This window comes from Macaca thibetana, chromosome 7 (genome assembly GCF_024542745.1).
Source record: "Macaca thibetana thibetana isolate TM-01 chromosome 7, ASM2454274v1, whole genome shotgun sequence".
Taxonomy (NCBI): domain Eukaryota; kingdom Metazoa; phylum Chordata; class Mammalia; order Primates; family Cercopithecidae; genus Macaca; species Macaca thibetana.
The window spans coordinates 143,867,362-143,885,806 of record NC_065584.1 but is presented as its reverse complement, the minus strand read 5'-3'; the positions used below and the strand labels follow the sequence as shown (position 1 = coordinate 143,885,806).

Here is an 18,445-nt window from a genome sequence, read left to right as displayed (position 1 = left end):
CCCCCATTGAATAACTTTACTAAATTATTGCTAAACATCAATACCTACACTGTTTTCCTTCACAATCAAGGAAAGCTGATCAATTTTCTGTAAAAGCTCTTTTTCTATCCGTTCTTGTTCCTGTTGCAACCAACTCCGTGCAGATAATATCTGGTTACTGAGTTCCTCAACTGTACCTTTAAATCTAAAAAAATAAAAATAAAAATAAATTGCAAGTTAGATGTAAAACAGTTTTTTTTATTTTTATTTTTTTGTTTTAAGTTCCAGGGTACATGTGCAGGATATGCAGGTTTGTTACACAGATAAACATGTGCCATGGTGGTTTGCTGCATCTGTCAACCCATCACCTAGGTATTAAGCCCTGCGTCTATTAGCTATTTTTCCTGATGCTCTCCCTTGCCCCACCCATGCCCCCAAACCCCAGTATGTGTTGATCCCCTCTCTGTGTCCACATGTTCTCATTGTTCAGCTCCCACCTACAAGTAAGAACATGCGGTGTTTGGTTTTCTGTTCCTGCGTTACTTTGCTGAGGATAATGGCTTCCAGCTCCATGCATGTCCCTGCAAAGGACATGATCTCATTCCTTTTTATGGTTGCATAGTATTCCATGGTATATAAGTACCATATTTTCTTTATCCAGTCTATCATTGATGGATATTTGGGTTGATTCCATGTCTTTACTATTGTGAATAGTGCTGTAATAAACATATGTATGCATGTATCTTTATAACTGAATGATGTATATTCCTTTGGGTATATGCCCAGTAATGGGATTGCTGGGTCAAATGCTATTTCTGGTTCTAACAATTTTTTTAATGACATCATATAACATCAATTTCCAACTATCGTATTTCTGGTATATATGCCAGCATTAAACTCGGCTCAATCAGAATTGCAAGTTTACCTTTTCTTAGAATTGCACTTAGCACTAACTTGGGAAGCTGGCAAGGCAGGAGAATACAACAGATAAACCATTTGATGGTGCTTCCTACTCACGAGGAGTGGGTGGCACAGGCACTGAGGTGACACAGCAGCACAGAGCTGGGCTAGCTGCAGACCCGTGCAGTTCCGAGGGTCCACGACACTCCTGGCTCAGAGGACACAGTGTCTCTCATGTCCTCTTCTAAGGTCCCCTTCTTCCCCAGGCACTTCCTTCTAGTCCCTTTTATCTCTTGGGACTAGAACCTGGCTCCCTTTCTCTCTAAAGTTCCCCAAATTGCCCTTGCCCTCTATGGATACTTCCTAATGTAAATCAAAAGAAAAATTGAAAGAAAAAATAAAACCCTCCCATCCTTCCATTCCTCTCCTTTCCCAAATTCCTTATAACTGTCCATACATGCTACCTCCCTCTTAATTACTTCTTTCCAGTTTTTATTATAATATGTAATAAAATACAGAAGAATGTATGCGATGTAGACAAGTGATTTAAATAATGATAACATGAACACCCATTGTAGTAGAGCCACCACTTGTCCTGCAATATGTTCTCTTCTTCTTCCTTATTAAGAAGCCCTCAAACGTCAACTGGGTACATAGCTGCCTAGCCAGAGACCACATTTCCCAGGCTCCCTTGCAGTGAGGTGGAGCCTCCGGATGCATAAAAGTCATAAGCATGGCTTTCCAGTCATATCTTCAAAAACAAAGCTTCTGCCCTGGACTCTCTCCCTGTCCCAGGTTACTGGGAAGCGACAAGGACTGGAGCCTTGGAAAAACCACACTGAGTTGTGAGTGCTGCCTGCCTCCTCTGGACCACTGATCTCTGCACTGTTATGTGAGAGCCAGCATGGAAGCTAGCCTGTACCCTAAGTACACAACCGTGAACCCCCACTAGGTTAAGACATGGAACATGGCCAGGACCTTAGAAGACCCCAGTGTACTCTGCAATCACCCCACAACTCAAGAAGTAACCATTTACTGGAACTTATTGTCCTTTATCATTTTATTCTATTGGTTTGGATCCTAAAACAGCATATTTTTCAGCATTGCATTTTTTTTTTTTTTTTTTTTTGAGACGGAGTCTCGCTCTGTCGCCCAGACTGGAGTACAGAGTACAGTGGTGTGATTTCGGCTCACTGCAACCTCTGCCTCTCAGGTTCAAGTGACTCTCCTCCCTCAGGCTCTTGAATAGCTGGGACTACAGGCACGCCCCACCACGCCCAGCTAATTTTTGTGTTTTTTTAGAGACAGGGTTTCACCATGTTGGCCAGGCTGGTCTCCTGACCACAAGTGATCTGCCTGCCTTGGGCTCCCACAGTGCTGGGATTACAAGCATGAGCCCCCTTGCCTGGCCAGCATTGCATTTTTTTTAATTTTATATAAATGGAACAGTACTACAATACGAGTTTTCTACTTCTTTTTTCACCCAGCATATGTTTGTGAGATTCATTCACGCTGATTTGTAGCTGTAGTGAACTCATTTTCATTGTTGAATAATATTCAATTTTGTGAATATACCACAGCTTATCCAGTCTTCTGTTAATGGACATTTGTTTTGGTTTGTTTTTATCCATCTTTGCTATTAAAAATAATGCTGTTATGGGCCGGGCACAGTGGCTCACGCCTGTAATCCCAGCACTTTGGGAGGCCGAGGTGGGCAGATCATGAGGTCAGGAGATTGAGACAATCCTGGCTTACACGGTGAAACCCCATCTCTACTAAAAATACAAAAATTAGCTGGGCGTGGTGGCATGTGCCTGTAGTCCCAGCTACTCGGGAGGCTGAGGCAGGAGAATTGTTGAACCCGAGAGCTGGAGGTTGCAGTGAGCCGAGACTGAGCACACTGCACTCCAGCCTGGCAACAGAGCGAGACTCCGTCTCAAAATAAATAAATAAATAATAATAATGCTGTTATGAAAATACTGATACATAGCTCCTGGTTCACATTTGGAAGAGTTTCTCTAGGGTCTGAACATGTCCAACTTTTCCAGAAAACACCAGACTGTTTTCTAGAGTGGTTGTACTACTTCACATTTTACTGAGTGCTATAAAGAGGTCCGGTTCTCCACACCCCTGCTAATACTTTCACATATCTGATGTGAATTTGTGTCCTTTGGATCTTTTCTAACATTTGGAAATAATACACTCAATTTTATTCTTTTAGAATAGAAATTTTAATATATACATTTAATTTATCAAAGTCTAAAGTTATTCAATGTCTCTAATTTGATTCTGAAAAATTCCTAAGAATAATTTCAGAAATCTTCCTCCTCATTTAGATGTTGTCATTGACTTATATTTTAGTTGTGTTTTGATCCTCTGCAAATTCAACTTTAATATTACCGTTTGTTTAGATTTGCCCAATGTTCATCATATTCTTTGCTCATCCTTTCTTCTTATATTTTGGACCTTCTTTTTGTATTTTTTTTTTTCTTTTTCTTGTTTTTTCTTTCTTTTTTTTTTTTTTTTGAGATGGAGTCTCACTCTGTTGCCCAGGCTGGAGTGCAGTGGCATGATTTCGGCTCACTGCAACCTCTGCCTCCTGGGTTCAGGTGATTTCCAGCTACTTTCGTATTTTTAGTAGAGACAGGGTTTCACTATGCTGGCCAGGCTGGTCTTGAACTCCTTACCTCAAGTGATCCACCCACCTAGGCGTCCCAAAGTATTAGGATTACAGGCGTGAGACATGGTGCCCAGTCTCTTTTCCCTTTCCCTGAAAGCTGTCTTTTTATTTATTTATTTATTTATTTTATTTGTTTTTTAGACAGAGTGTTGCTGTATTGTCCAGGCTAGAGTGCAGTGGTGCAATCTTGGCTTACTGTAACCTCCACCTCCCAGGTTGAAGTGATTCTCCTGCCTCAGCCTCCCTAGTAGCTGGGACTACAGGCACACACCACCACGCCCGGCTAATCTTCTATATTTTTAGTAGAGACAGGGTTTCACCATGTTGGCCATGCTGGTCTTGAACTCCTGACCTCAGGTGATCTGCCTGCCTCAGCCTTCCAAAGTGCTGGGATTACCATTACATCCAGCCATGAAGGCTGTCTTTTTAAAATTCCATTAGTGTAGTTAGTACACTTTGAGTTGTTTGTTGTTGTTGTTGTTGTTGTTTTTGTTTTGTTTTTTGAGACAGAGTCTCATTCTGTCACCTTGGCTGGAGTGCAGTGGCTCAATCATAGCTCACTGCAGCCTCAACCTCCTGGACTCAAACAATTCTCTTGCCTCAGTCTCCTGAGCAGCTGGGACTATAGGCATGCACCACCACACCCAGCTAACTTTGAGTTCTTATTTGTCTGAAAGATCTTTATTTTCCCACTGGCTGACAATCAATCAGCCTCTCAGTATCTGAAAGTACCAGACCACCTTCTCACCATTAATATGGCTGAGGAATCAGCGTTGGTCTAATTTCTCTCTCTGTTTTAAGACCTTTCTGTATTTGGTGTTCTGTAGTTTTAGAGCACCAAACTGATATATCTAGACTTGGCTTTTTACTTATTCTACTGGAATGTATTTGGCTTTCTTTTTCTTTATTATTATTATTATTTTTTTTTTTTTTTTTGAGACAGTCTTGTTCTATTGCCCAGGCTGGAGTGCAGTGGTGCGATCTCAGCTCACTGCTGCAACCTCTGCCCCCTGGGCTCAAGCAATTCTCACGTCTCAGCCTCCGGAGTAGCTGGGATTACAGGCCCGCGCCACCACACCTGGCTAATTTTTGTATTTTTAGTAGAGACAGGGTTTCACCATGTTAGCCAGGTTGTTCTGAAACTCCTGCCCTCAGGTGATCCATCCGCCTCGGCCTCCCAGAGTGCTGAGATTATAGGCATGAGCCACTGCACCCACGCTGTATTTGGTTTTCTAAGTTTGAGATTTCTCTTTCATCAATTCTGTATGCTTGTCTGCCATTCTCTCTTTTGATACTGCTTCTCCCCTATTCCCTCTATTATCTCTCATAGGATTCTGATTAGGCATAGGTTGGGCCTTCTCACTCTATCTTCTTCTATTTGTGTCTATTGCTGTCACAAAAGACCCCTGTGAGCTGGCCTGCCTCCCCTGCAGCCTCATGCCCCACTGCTTCACCCTCACTCCCTGTTCCAGTCACCCTCGTCATCTTTCAGTTTCTTGCATGCCACATTCCGCCCACGACGGGCTGTTCAACCTCGTATATTCTCATCCTACTCTTTACATAGCAAAGCTCCATTCATTCTCCAGCTCTCATCTCCAGCATCCCTTCCTCAGGAAGGCCCCACAACCAGGCCTCTCACTCACTCTCACAGCACCGCTGAATTAGTTTCCTGTGGCTGCTCTAACTAATTACCACAAACCTGGTGCCAGAAAACAATACAGATTAATTCTCTTGCAGTTCTGGAAACTGAAGGGCTAAAATAGGTTTCATTGGCATGAAGTCAGGTGTCTGTAGGGCGGGTTCTTCTGGAGGCTCTGAGGGGAGAATTGTTTCCTTGCCTTTTGCAATTTCTAGTGGCCTCCTGTGTTGCTCGGCTTGGAACCCTTTGCCCTGTCCTCAAAGTGCATCACTCCAGTCTCGCTTCCATTATCGCATGGCCTTCTCTCTTGACTCCTATTGCCTCCCTCTTATAAGGACTCTAGTGATCACATCAGGCTTATCAGAGAAAACCCATTTTAAAATCCATAACTTAATCACATCTGCAAAGTCCCCTTTTGCCGTATAAGGCAATATATTCACAACTTCCAGGGATTAGGACACGAAGATATTTAGAGGACCATTATTCAGCCTATCACAACCACGAACCAAACCTTTAACATACTTACCACCATTAGTAATAATATAGTAGATGCTCATTTACATCATTGATGAATAGTCATCAGCTCCCTAAACTCCATAAGGATAAGAACAGAGTCTGGTTTGTGTTCATTACCAGGTCCTCAGCCCCTAGGCCAACAATGAATATGCAATACATACTTGTTGAATGAATAGGTGGATAATTATCCAAACATAAAAAACAATAATTATGAAGGAAAAGTGGCAACATGCTACATGGAAACTTTTCTTTTTAACTTCCATTATTGTTTTCAATTTGTGCAATAAATAAAAACCAAGAGGACAAAGATTGTAGTAATGCATAAACTCATACAGAACTTTAAGTTTTTTTTTAAATAAATTGATTGCTTACTTAGTGTCCAAAAGCTGAAGCTGGTGGTTACTGTCTCTGTGGGACATCTTCAGTTTGGTGCTCTGCTCTGATATTGACAAGTCCACTCTGTTCAAAAGCTGAGAAATCTGGAAAAGAAACCTTGCTTATAAATATCACATCTAACGTCTTCGGATGCAACTTCAGAAAACATTTAGTAAGCCATATTCTAGTCAATGGCATTAAGATTCGATCTAATTTGATAAATTCATTTATGAGTCTACCTCATCTTCCCACCTCCATTTTCTTCCTAATATACCCATTGAAAATCAAGACCAGTAGCACTGCCAAAATATTCATCATGCACTGAACACTTAATTTTACATATAGTTCTCTGATGAGCAAGCCCAGTTCCCGCCCAAGACCACAACTTCTACCAGTTGTCATGAAATACAGTCAACCTTACTTTGGAATTTCTACCATCAGTGTAATGGCTAGTCATAGAAAATAGAATTTTTATTGCTTACAAACTCCATCAAGGTCTCAGATTTACTTCCATAACAAGTCAGGTCACCAGTCAATATAACTTATAGACTATCTCCCTCCTGTTCCTTTCTCACACCACCTACCCATGTCCCTTGTAATACTGGAATTTAACAAAAGCTAGTCCTGTGTGAAATTTCTGTCTTTTCAGCAAAAATTAGAATGTTCATGGCCAGGCGCGGTGGCTCAAGCCTGTAATCCCAGCACTTTGGGAGGCCGAGATGGGCGGATCACGGGGTCAGGAGATCGAGACTATCCTGGCTAACACGGTGAAACCCCGTCTCTACTAAAAAATACAAAAAACTAGCCGGGCGAGGTGGCGGGCGCCTGTAGTCCCAGCTACTCGGGAGGCTGAGGCAGGAGAATGACGTAAACCCGGGAGGTGGAGCTTGCAGTGAGCTGAGATCCAGCCACTGCACTCCAGCCTGGGTGACAGAGCGAGACTCCGTCTCAAAAAAAAAAAAAAAATTAGAATGTTCCATGTTCCTTACTTAAAGATTCATGGTATTTGTCAGATCCAGAAGAAAGAGAAAGCAGGTCTCTTTTGATGGATATCTGTACATATTTTACTTGGCTCGGTTATAAAAAAGCTTATGATTTCCTTAGCATCTCTTCTCTGGTATAATAATTCCATCCTCACTCATTCTTCAAAAAAGAAATTATTATTGGATTGTCTTTTTATTCTTTTTCATAGTTTTATAATATCTGTATTTTTCACATAAGTAGCTTTATATTCTTATTAGAGATAATTAAGGTTTAAATGTATTTAATCCGATAAGTTAACCAGATGCACCTGTTTTACTGGAATAGTCTCTTTAAACGAACAGTAGCAAATAAGGCAGATACTGTTGAAAAAATCCTAGAAGACAGGCCCTACGATGGCAAACGGAAACTTTTAAGTGGCCAAAAAACAAACTGAAATACCAAAAGTTTTGCTTTGTGAAATTAATCTGTGATGTGTGAGGTCAAATACTCTCATATTCATTAGCCTGCCTTCGCTCTAGCTTTGCCTAATTTTGTCCCACATACAGACTATGTGATGAGGGAGCACATACAGTGAGTCCCAGGGAATACATTATTTCCTGAATCAAAAATTGGGACGAGTGGCATGTAAAGGAATGCTTGATCACTTACTTGTGAAAGAAATAACTTTCAAGGTGTCATTTATAATTTCTGGAATATATTAGTTGTTCTAGGAATGTGGTGGTGGGGGGAAGAATTAGGACTATACCAAACAATGTTGGTGGTTTGGTTGCCAGACACATGAAGGGCCACTCTAGTGAAATAGGAACGGAAGAAGCAAAGAAAAGATGCTTATGATTGGCATAAACCCATGCTAGGTGCCCCAGCTGGTTTCTCCTGTGACAAATAATCAACACCATGTTATTCTTAGCTAAGAACAAATTACTCGCTTCTAAAAGCTACCTGAAACAGGTCGTACCTGTCCCTCTGCGTCTTTGATTTTCGTTTCCAGGATAAGTTTGGCAGCCTGCTGTTCTTTGTTCAAGTGCTGGAGCCCCTCATAGGTCGTTTTGTGCTCTGCAGAAAGTCTGGCTATGCTGGCATCACATCTGTCCAGACAAAGAACAAAGCTGATTCTTATTAAAGTTTAAAAACATGCGCAAACGCTTCCTTACACACTCTGAAATGCAAAACCCACTCAAAGAAATTGCACTATCAATCATTCTTTTGAACAGAGGCTCGAATGAATTCAGAGAACTGGCCTCATTACGGTTTTTAAGCTAAACCACAGGGATGTTGCTTAATAAGGCTAGAGATGCAACCACCAAAGAAATAAAGTCTTTACAACGATCATGAGTACAACACTGTATGTGCAGCAAGAGGACAATACAAAGAGCATAGCTAGTGTGCCGGATGTGGTCTGTCACTCTTCAATACCACCCCTGCCTTTCAAAGTTGGGGGCCTCCTTGGATTTAGGAGGCAACTTCTACCATGTTGGAAAATACTACTTCTAAACTTTGACCAAATCACTTGTAAGGCTGTATAGTATGAGTGGGGTCTAGAGCAGGGGAAGGCTTTGCAGCCAGTTCAAGCTGTAGTAAAAGCTGCTGTCCTGTGGGCCTTGCAACTTGGCAGATCCAGTGGTACTCAAAGTATGTGTGGCAGATGAGCTGTGTGGGGCTTCTGTGAAGTCCTAACAGGAGAGTCACAAATGGACCTATAAGAGTTTAGAGCAGGCCGGGCGCGGTGGCTCAAGCCTGTAATCCCAGCACTTTGGGAGGCCGAGACGGGCGGATCACGAGGTCAGGAGATCGAGACCATCCTGGCTAACACGGTGAAACCCCGTCTCTACTAAAAAATACAAAAAACTAGCCGGGCGAGGTGGCGGCGCCTATAGTCCCAGCTACTCGGGAGGCTGAGGCAGGAGAATGGCGGGAACCCGGGAGGCGGAGCTTGCAGTGAGCTGAGATCCGGCCACTGCACTCCCGCCTGGGCGACAGAGCGAGACTCCGTCTCAAAAAAAAAAAAAAAAAGAGTTTAGAGCTAAGTAATGCTCTGTTCTGAGACAACATTTCTCTGTTGAGGAGAAGCTGCTGGCTGGTTCCTGGGCTCTAGTAGACACAGAATGCCTAAGAGTGGGACATTAGGTGAGTCTGCAATCGGAGCAATCCATCATGAATACCATGCCTATGACTTCATCTTCTCCCTCCTGCTGCTTGGGAGGCTGAGGTTGAGGCAGGAGAATTGCTTAAGCCCAGGAGTTCAAAGCCAGCCTGGGTAACACAGCAAGACCCTGTGTATACAAAAAGATAAAATGACGACACACGCAAAAAAAAAAAAAAAAAAAAAAAAAATAACCTGTGGCTTCTAGAAGAGTTCTTGATGTTTTGATGACCAGGTGGACTGAGGGAGAAAGTCAGGCCTGGCTACAGATGGTCACACCCAGTATGCTGACACCTTCTGGAATAAGACCGCTGATGCTTACAGGTCTACTCAGGAGTCGCCCTAAAGACTGTCAGGAAGGCAGAATTTCATACAATATATTGGGAGATTCATTTTGCCTGGAATAAGAGATGGCCAGACATTCAAGGAAAGTGGCTAAGGGTTAGAGACTAAGGAAAAAAACTGGAGGATTAGTGACAAGGAAAAGAGTTTATATACATGGATCATTCTTAAGTGACAAAACATTTTTGCTCCTTGTAAATGCTCTTTGTATTGTAGGGACTGAAGCCCCAAACTATACTTTCCAGACGTCCTTGCCAGAAGGCTTCTGAGTTAGATTCTGACAGTGAGAGGCATTTATACAAGACTCAGAAGGTAGAAGAGAAGAACCCTTTATTCTCTCCTGTCAGTAGTGGGCAGACACAGGGGTGAACTGCAGATGTGAGGTGTATATCCACTTTCAGGCACACGCCATCCAGCAAATCACTTACTCCCATGCTATAGGCAGCTAAGATGATCAATGACTCCTTTCTGTGACTTTTTTTTTTTTTTTTTTGAGTCAGAGTTTAACTCTGTGGCCCAGTCTGGAGTACAGTGGTGTGATCTCGGCTTACTGCAACCTCTGCCTCCTGGGTTCAAGCCATTCTCCTGCTTCAGCCTCCTGAGTAGCTGGGATTACAGGTACACGTTACCACACCTGGCTAATTTTTGTATTTTTAGTAAACACGGGGTTTTACCATGTTGGCCAGGCTGGTCTCGAACTCCTGACCTCAGGTGATCCACCTGCCTCAGCCTCCCAAAGTGCTGGGATTAGAGATGTGTGCCACCTTGCCTGGCCCTTGTCTTAATAATTCTAGACTGGACATAATTGAAGATAGAATCAGTGGATTCAATGATAGTAGCAAGGAACTCACTCAGAATGTAGTGGACAGAGATCAAAAACATGAAAAAATAGTTAAGAAACATGAAAGTCAAATAGAGGGATGCTAACATGAGTCAAGGAGGAGTTCCAATAGAAGGAAATAGAGACAATGGCAGCGAAGCAATATTTGAGGTGTGAATGCCAACAATTTTCTAAAACTGAAGAAAGGCATGAATTTTAAGATGTTCAATGAATACAAACTGGGATAAGTAAAAATAAATAAAGCATGGGGAAATTCAGATAACCAATGATAAATATAAAACCTTAAAAGCTACAGACTAAAGAGAAGTAACCTACCAAAAACTACCAAAAACTGAAAATAAGACTGACAGCCCACAATAGATATAGGAGACAATAGATATCAGAAGATAATGGAGAAATATCTTGTAAGTATTGAGGGTAAATAACCTCTCATCCAAGAATAAGTACAAAATAAAGACTGTTTCTAACATGCAAAGATTAAGAAATGTATCACCCACAAGCCAATACTGAGAAAGTTACTAATGAATATACTTCAGTAAGGAGAAAAGAGCATCCACAAAGAAGGAGTAGGGTGCAAGAAACAATGGTGAGTAAATGGATAAAATTGTGGTAAATTTAATTTATTATTGACTCTAAAGATAGTAAGCTACCAGCTCAATTATTCCAACATTCTTATAGACTCACTTTGCAACAACTGTTCTAGAATGTAAACTGCATGCAAGGAGACATTATATATGCCATTTTCGTCACTAAAACCCTAGTACCTAGCATACTGCCTTGCATATGGTAGAGGCTTAATAAATATTTGTGAATGAATGAATATAAGGAAATATTTACTATGTACTAGGTACTGTACTAGATACTTGACATATGTTATTTCATTAATCCTCACAAATCATTCCCATGTCATAAATGACCATTAAAAATAATGCCAAATATAGACCCTGATTTTTTATTTTGAGTTCATAATTTTTTAGCAAAATATTATTTAAATCATATTTGGGGAAAGCTGAGGTTTTTAAAATACTATGAAATAAAAAATATTATAGTTTTTTAAAAGACATTATTTTCCAGTCCAAACATAAGCTTTCCAGATAAACATGATCAGGTATCACTACATCAGACCAGTTTCACCTTTACAAAGCTGTTTGAGGGACAGACTGTGTTTTAAAATGTAGTTTGAAAAGGTCTCAAAATTATTCTGAAGACTTCACTAGCTATCATTTGGCTTCACTGCTGTGTCTCACTTGGAAACAAAAGTACTATAACATAAATTTCTATTAATACAACAGTGGCTTGGGCTGGGCACGGTGGCTCACACCTGTAATCCGGCACTTCAGGAGGCTGAGGCAGGTGGATCACTTGAGGTCAGCAGTTTGAGACCAGTTTGGCCAACATGGCAAAACCCCATCTCTACTAAAAATACAAAAATTAGCTGGGTGTGGTGGTGCACGCATGTAATCCCAGCTACTCAGGAGGCTGAGGCACAAGAATCGCTTAAGCCTGGGAGGCAGAGGTTGCAGTGAGCCGAGATTGCACCATTGCACTTCAGCCTGAGTGACAGAGTGAGACTCTGTCTCAAAAAAAAAAAAAAAAAGTGGCTAAATACATTGAATTATAGTACATAGATGTAGCAGAATACTCTATATCAAATCAAAAAGTATGCTAGATCTATGTGCATACTGGAAGAGTGTCCACATATATTGTTATGTGGAAAAACTTATGTTGCAGAATAGTACATATAATACTTTGTAAAGTTAAAATCACACTATTAAGTAACTTATTAGACTACAAACCATTATATCATTGTAATGATAAACTATTATCTTATTATTACTTATGAGAAAAGTCTGAAAGGACAGACAACAGACTGTTAACATTAGTTACCTCTAAGGAGTAAAACAGAGCCAAGAGATGGGAAGGCTTTTGTTGTTGTTGTTGTTGACAGAGTCTCACTCTGTTACCCAGGCTGGAGTGCAGTGGCGCGATCTCAGCTCACTGCAACCTCCCGGGCTCAAGCAACTATCCTGCCTCAGCCTCCTGAGTGGCTGGGATTATAGGTGCCCACTACCACACCCAGGTAATTTTTGTATTTTTAGTAGAGACGGGGTTCTCACCATGTTGTCCAGGGTGGTCTCGATCTCCTGACCTCCGGTAATCCACCCACCTCAGCCTCCCAAAGTGCTGCCACCACTCCTGGCCAGGCTTCATTTTTATTTTGTATATTTAATTGCGTTTCTGATTCTTTCCTACCATTACCCATCCCTTGTGTACTTTTGTAAATAAAGCAGCAGGCTGGGTAGGGGACACAGAGAAGAGCACAAGGTAGGATACCAAAGACTCCCATCAGAAAACACGGCTGGGCATGGTGGCTCACACCTGTAATCCCAGCACTTTGGAAGGCGAGGTGGGTAGATCACCTGGGGTCAGGAATTCGAGACCAGCCTGGCCTACACGGTAAAAACCCGTCTCTACTAAAAATACAAAAATTACCTGAGTGTACTACTACTGGGTGTACCTGTCTCTACTAAAAAATAAAAAATACAAAAATTAGCTGGGCGTGGTGGCAGGTGCCTGTAATCCCAGCTACTCAGGAGGCTGAAGCAGGAGAATCGCTTGAACCCAGGAGGCAGAGGTTGCAGTGAGCTGAGATCGCGCCATTGCACTCCAGCCTCGGTGAAAGAGCAAGACTCTGTCTCAAAAAACACACACACAGTGAAGTCAATTCTGGTTTTCTTATATTTAAAATAATGTTCTTACTCTCAAATGTTTCAGAAAAAAATTCCATACATGAAAGAATAATACAGTAAATGACATATTGTTAACAATTGGTGAATTTTGTAATTTTTTATAAATTTAAAATTATTTCAAAATAAAAATATATTTAAGATAAAAGGAGGAAAGCAATATTGCTATTTCATCTAGCATTAAATCAAAGACATCATTCCTGTCTTAAAAAGAACTCATAAAAGACAGTCTCAGGGCTTTAATATAGCTGTGTGTATCGCTCAGCAGCTTTAGTTAAACAAGAATTTGCAATGAATCTAACCAGTTTTCCTACTCATCCTTAATGTTTTACATCATGATGAACAATAATGTACTCATTCCAAATTTTCCCTTTTTGGGTCTTTGGACAGCTGTTATCTCCTAGGTACAATTTCAGGTTGTGGCCATCAGGTGGCAGAGTGACTCTATTGCTAGGCTTTCCTAATCACTGGTGGTCAGAAGTCCATCTAGAGAGTCCCAAACATCTAACGGGTATGACTTGGGCCACACGCTGATGCAGAACTTCTCCGTCTGCATATGACATACTGGCGTAGCATACCAAACACAATGACATTTAAAACATCAGTCTGGTCGCTCATTTTCCATATTATTGTAATTTTTGTATACATACATAATTATTGTATATATGTATCATTAAGCCCTTTATAGCTGGCAGTTATTTAATTATAGTACCATAAAACTATAGGACACTTTATGTCCCAGGGTATTGTCAAAAATAGTAGAGCAATATTCTAGTAATTAGTGGAGCCTAAGATTTGGGTGTGAAATCAACAGAGGAAGACAGCCTAATAAAATATCAGGGAAATACCAGTGAAAGAGAGCCCTTCCAAAACCACTGTCATTGCAAATGATTGCGCCCGTTTCCCAAACTGTACTGAGGAAGTGACATCAGAGGCTTCATATTGCAGGGTAAACAGACATCACTAAAAGAGTCCATTCAAGTCGCTAAACAAATAAACATGCAAACAACCTCAAAAACAAGCTTAGGGGGCTTGTATCCAGAGTTGCTACAATATATTATCTAAAATGGCCAGGAAAATGTGAACTACACTCAGGGGGAAAAGAACAGGCAAACCAACTGCCTGTAAGAGGACCCAGATGTCAGATTTTAAAAAAGAAAACTTCAAATAGCTAATGTAAATATAGAATGAGCAAGCATAGGATGACTGAAACCACACTTTAAAAAGTAAAGGAATGTATAATAACAATGTTTCTTCAAATATAAAATATTAATAAAGCTATAGAAGTTATAAAAGAAAAAGAAGGAGAACCTAATGGAAACACTGGAATAAAAAATCGACAGAGGGGCTCAACAGAAAATGTGAATAGGTAGAACAAAGACTGGCAAACTTGAAAATAGGTGGATAGAGATTATGCAGTCTGATGAACAGCGACTAAAAAAAGAAAAAAAAAAATGAAGAGAGTCTCCAAAAAAAAAAATAAGGCACCATTAAATGCACCAACATATGCATAATGAGAATAATAGGAGAGAAGACACGAGGCATGGTGGCTTACACCTGCAATCGCAGCAACTTGGGAGGCTGAGGCAGGAGAACTGCTTGAGGCCAGGACTTTGAGACCAGCCAGTGCAACATAGTGAGACCCTGTCTCTAAAAATAAAAATAAAAATACTTAGCTGGGCATGGTGATGCATGCCTATAGTCCCAGCTACTCAGGAGACTGAAGTGGGGGGATCACTTGAGCCCAGTAGTTTGAGGTTACAATGAGCCATTATCTTGCCACTTCACTCTAGCTTGGGTGAAGAGTAACACTCCAACTCAAAGGAAAGAGAGAGAAAGAGAAGAGAAAAGAAAGAGCATAAAAAATATTCAAAAAATAATGGCTGAAATGTTATGAAAAACATTTCCAAAATGTTATGAAAAACATTAATTGATACAAACAAGTAGTTCAACAAACTCCAGGTAGGGCAAATACCAAAAGATCCATACCAGACACATCATGGCCGGGCACGGTGGCTCATGCCTGTAATCTCAGCACTTTGGGAGGCTGAGGCAGCCAGATCACTTGAGGCCAGGAGTTTGAGACCAGCCTGGCCAACATGGTGAAACCCCGTCTCGACCAAAAATACATAAATTAGCCAGGTGTGGTGGTGCACGCCTGTAATCCCGGCTACTCAGGGGGCTGAGGCATGAGACCCACTTGAACCTGGGAGGCAGAGGTTGCAATGAGCTGAGATCATGCCACTGCACTCCAGCGTGGGTGACAGGGTGAATATGTCTCAAAAAAAGAAAAAGAAAAAGACATAGACAAAGAGAAATATTTGAAAGCAGCAAGAAAAAACAATTCCTCACATAAAGGGAACTAGAATAATATTAATAGCTAATTTTTCATCAGAAATAATTGAGACCACAAGGCGGTGGATGCTAAAAGAAAATAAACTGTCAACCAGGAATCTTACATCCAGCAAAATTACTTTTCAAAAAAATAAGGCAAAATAAAGACATCCCAGAAAAACAAAAAATGAGAGAATTCATTGTTAGAAGACCCACCCTAGAAGAAATACCAAAGTCTGTCAGGCTAAAAACAAGTGCCCCAGATAGTAATTTGAATTCTCATGAAAAAACACGGAGCATGGGTAAAGGTAATTATGTAATTATAAAGAGCAATATAAATGAATATTTTCTTTCCTGTCATAATTGATTTAAAAAGCAATTGTTTAAAATAATATGCATACAATTGTATTGTTACATACATAGAACAATGTACATTACATTACAAATTTAACATATTTGATAATAGCACAAAGGAGGTGGATGGAGCAAAGCTGTATTGGGGGTAACAAAATGACAACAGATGGTGTCATTTCAACAGATGCTAGCAAACTGATCCTGCAATATACAAAAAGGATTATATATCATGATCAAGTGAGATTTATTTCAAGAATGCAAGTTTGCATTAACATCAGGAAAGCAATTAATGTGTAATAAACCTTATCAGCTGAAAAAAGGACAAACCCCACACGATCATCTCAACAGGTGAAGAAAAAGCATTGGACAAAATCCAATACCCTTCATGATAAAAACAGTCAACAAACTAGGAAACTAGGAAAAGAAAATCTTTCTCAACCTAGTAAAGAACATACACAAGAAAATCCACACTTGGGCTGGGCGCGGTGGCTCATGCCTGTAATCCTAACACTTTGGGAGGCAGAGGCAGGTGGATCACTTGAGGTCAGGAGTTCAAGACCAGCCTGGCCAATATGGCGAAACCCCATCTCTGATAGAAATACAAAAACTAGCTGGGCGTGGTGGCAGGCACCTGTAATCCCAGCTACTCGGAAGACTGAGGCAGGAGAATCACTTGAACCTGGGGGGCGGAGGTTGCAGTGAGCCAAGATCGCACCACTTCACTCCAGGTGACAGAGAAAGACTCTGTCTCCAAAGGGGAAAAAAAAATCCACACCTAACATTCTACTGAATAATGAGAGTATGGATACTTTCACCTAAAATCAAAAATAAGACAAGGGTATCTGCTCTCACCACATTTATTCAACATCATACTGGAGGTTCTAGTCAGGGCAATTAGGCAAGAAAATGAAATGAAATCCAGATTGGAAAGTAGAAAGTAAAACTCTATTTGCAGATGGCATGATCTTGCATGTAGAAAATCTTTTTTAAAAATCCACTAGAAATTATTAGAAGTAATTAATGAGTTCAGGAAGGTTGCAGGATACAAGACCAACACACAAAATCTACTGTACTTGTCTACAGTGGCAATAAAAAAACAAAAAGATTTGCTATTTACAGTAGCATCAAAAAAGAATAAAATACTTAGGAATAAATTTAAAGAAGTATGAAACTTATACTTTTAAAACTCCAAAATATTGTTGAAACATATTAAAGATGACCAAAATAAATGGAAAGACACCCACATTCCTGGATCCAAATACTTAATTTTGGGGCCAGCCATGGTGACTAACACCTGTAATCCCAACACTTTGGGAGGCCAAGGTGAGAAGATTACTTGAAACCAGGAGTTCAAGACCAGCCTGGGAGAGACCCTGTCTCTACAAAAAATGAAAAAAATTAGTGAGATGTGGTGGCACATGCCTGTAGTCCCAGCTATTCAGGAAGCTGAGGTGGGAGGATTGCTTGAGCACAGGAGTTCAAGCTGCAGGGAGTTGTGATCACGCCACTGCACTCCAGTGTGGGCGACAGAGGAAGATGATGTTTCTAAAAAAAATTTTTTTAAAGAAAGGCTTGTTTTTTGTTTTTTTTCGAGACAAGGTCTTGCTCTCTCTGTCACCCTGGTTGAAGTGCAGTGATGTGATCATAGGTCCCTGCAACTACAGGCATGTGCCACCATGCCCAACTAACATATTCATTTTTTCATAGATATAGAGTTTTGCTATGTTGCCAAAGCTGTTCTCAAACTCCTGGCCTCAAGCAATCCTCCTACCTTGGCCTCCCAAATCCCTGGGATTACAGCCATGAGACACTGAACCCACTGAAAGACTCAATATTTTTAAATGGCAATATTCCCCAAACAGATCTACAGATTCAACACAGTCCCTATCAATATTCCAACTGGTTTCTTTGCAGAAACTGACAAACTGATCCTAATTTTTTTTTTTTTTTTTTTGAGACAGAGTCTCTCTCTGTTGCCCAGGCTGGAGTGCAGTGGCGGGACCTCGGCTCACCGCAACCTCTGTCTCTCAGGTTCAAGAGATTATCCTGCCTCAGCCTCCCTAGTAGCTGTGATTACAGGTGGCCGCTACCACACCTGGCTTAATTTTTGTATTTTTAGTAGAGAGAGGTTTCACCATATTGGCCAGGCTGGTCTCAAACTCCTTATCTCGTGATCTGCCCACCTCGGCATCCCAAAGTGCTGGGATTACAGGCGTGAGCCACCATGTCCAGCCTGATCCTAAATTTCTTCTTCTTCTTCTTTTTTTAAATTTGATACAAAGTTTTGCTCTGTCACCCAGGCTGGAGTGCAGTGGCATGATCTTGGCTCACTGCAACCTCTAGGTTCAAGCGATTCTCCTGCCTCAGCCTCTCCAGGAGCGGAGATTACAAGTGTGCGCTACTACACCCAGCTAATTTTTGTCTTTTTAGTAGAGATGGGATTTCACCATGTTGGCCAGGCTGGTCTCAAATTCCTGACCTCAGGTGATTCACCTGCCTTGGCCTCCCAAAGTGCTGGGATTATAAACATAAGCCACTGCACCTGGACTGATCCTAAATTTCATAAGAAAATACAATGGACCTAAAACAGCTAACACCATCTTGAAAAAACTGG

General features: G+C 41.0%; 1 protein-coding gene across 11 annotated transcripts in view; it reads right to left on the bottom strand.

The window, feature by feature from the left end:
* The window catches only part of FAM81A (family with sequence similarity 81 member A), a 125,401-nt gene that overhangs the window by 9,475 nt on the left and 97,481 nt on the right, over positions 1–18,445 (bottom strand). For all 11 annotated transcript variants that reach the window (XM_050796845.1, XM_050796853.1, XM_050796846.1 and 8 more), the window contains 3 exons: positions 8,029–8,158; positions 6,087–6,193; positions 49–184 (listed from right to left, as the gene is read on the bottom strand). In XM_050796845.1, the coding sequence (XP_050652802.1) occupies positions 49–184; positions 6,087–6,193; positions 8,029–8,158 (373 nt within the window). The remainder of the gene's footprint in view (positions 1–48; positions 185–6,086; positions 6,194–8,028; positions 8,159–18,445) is intronic.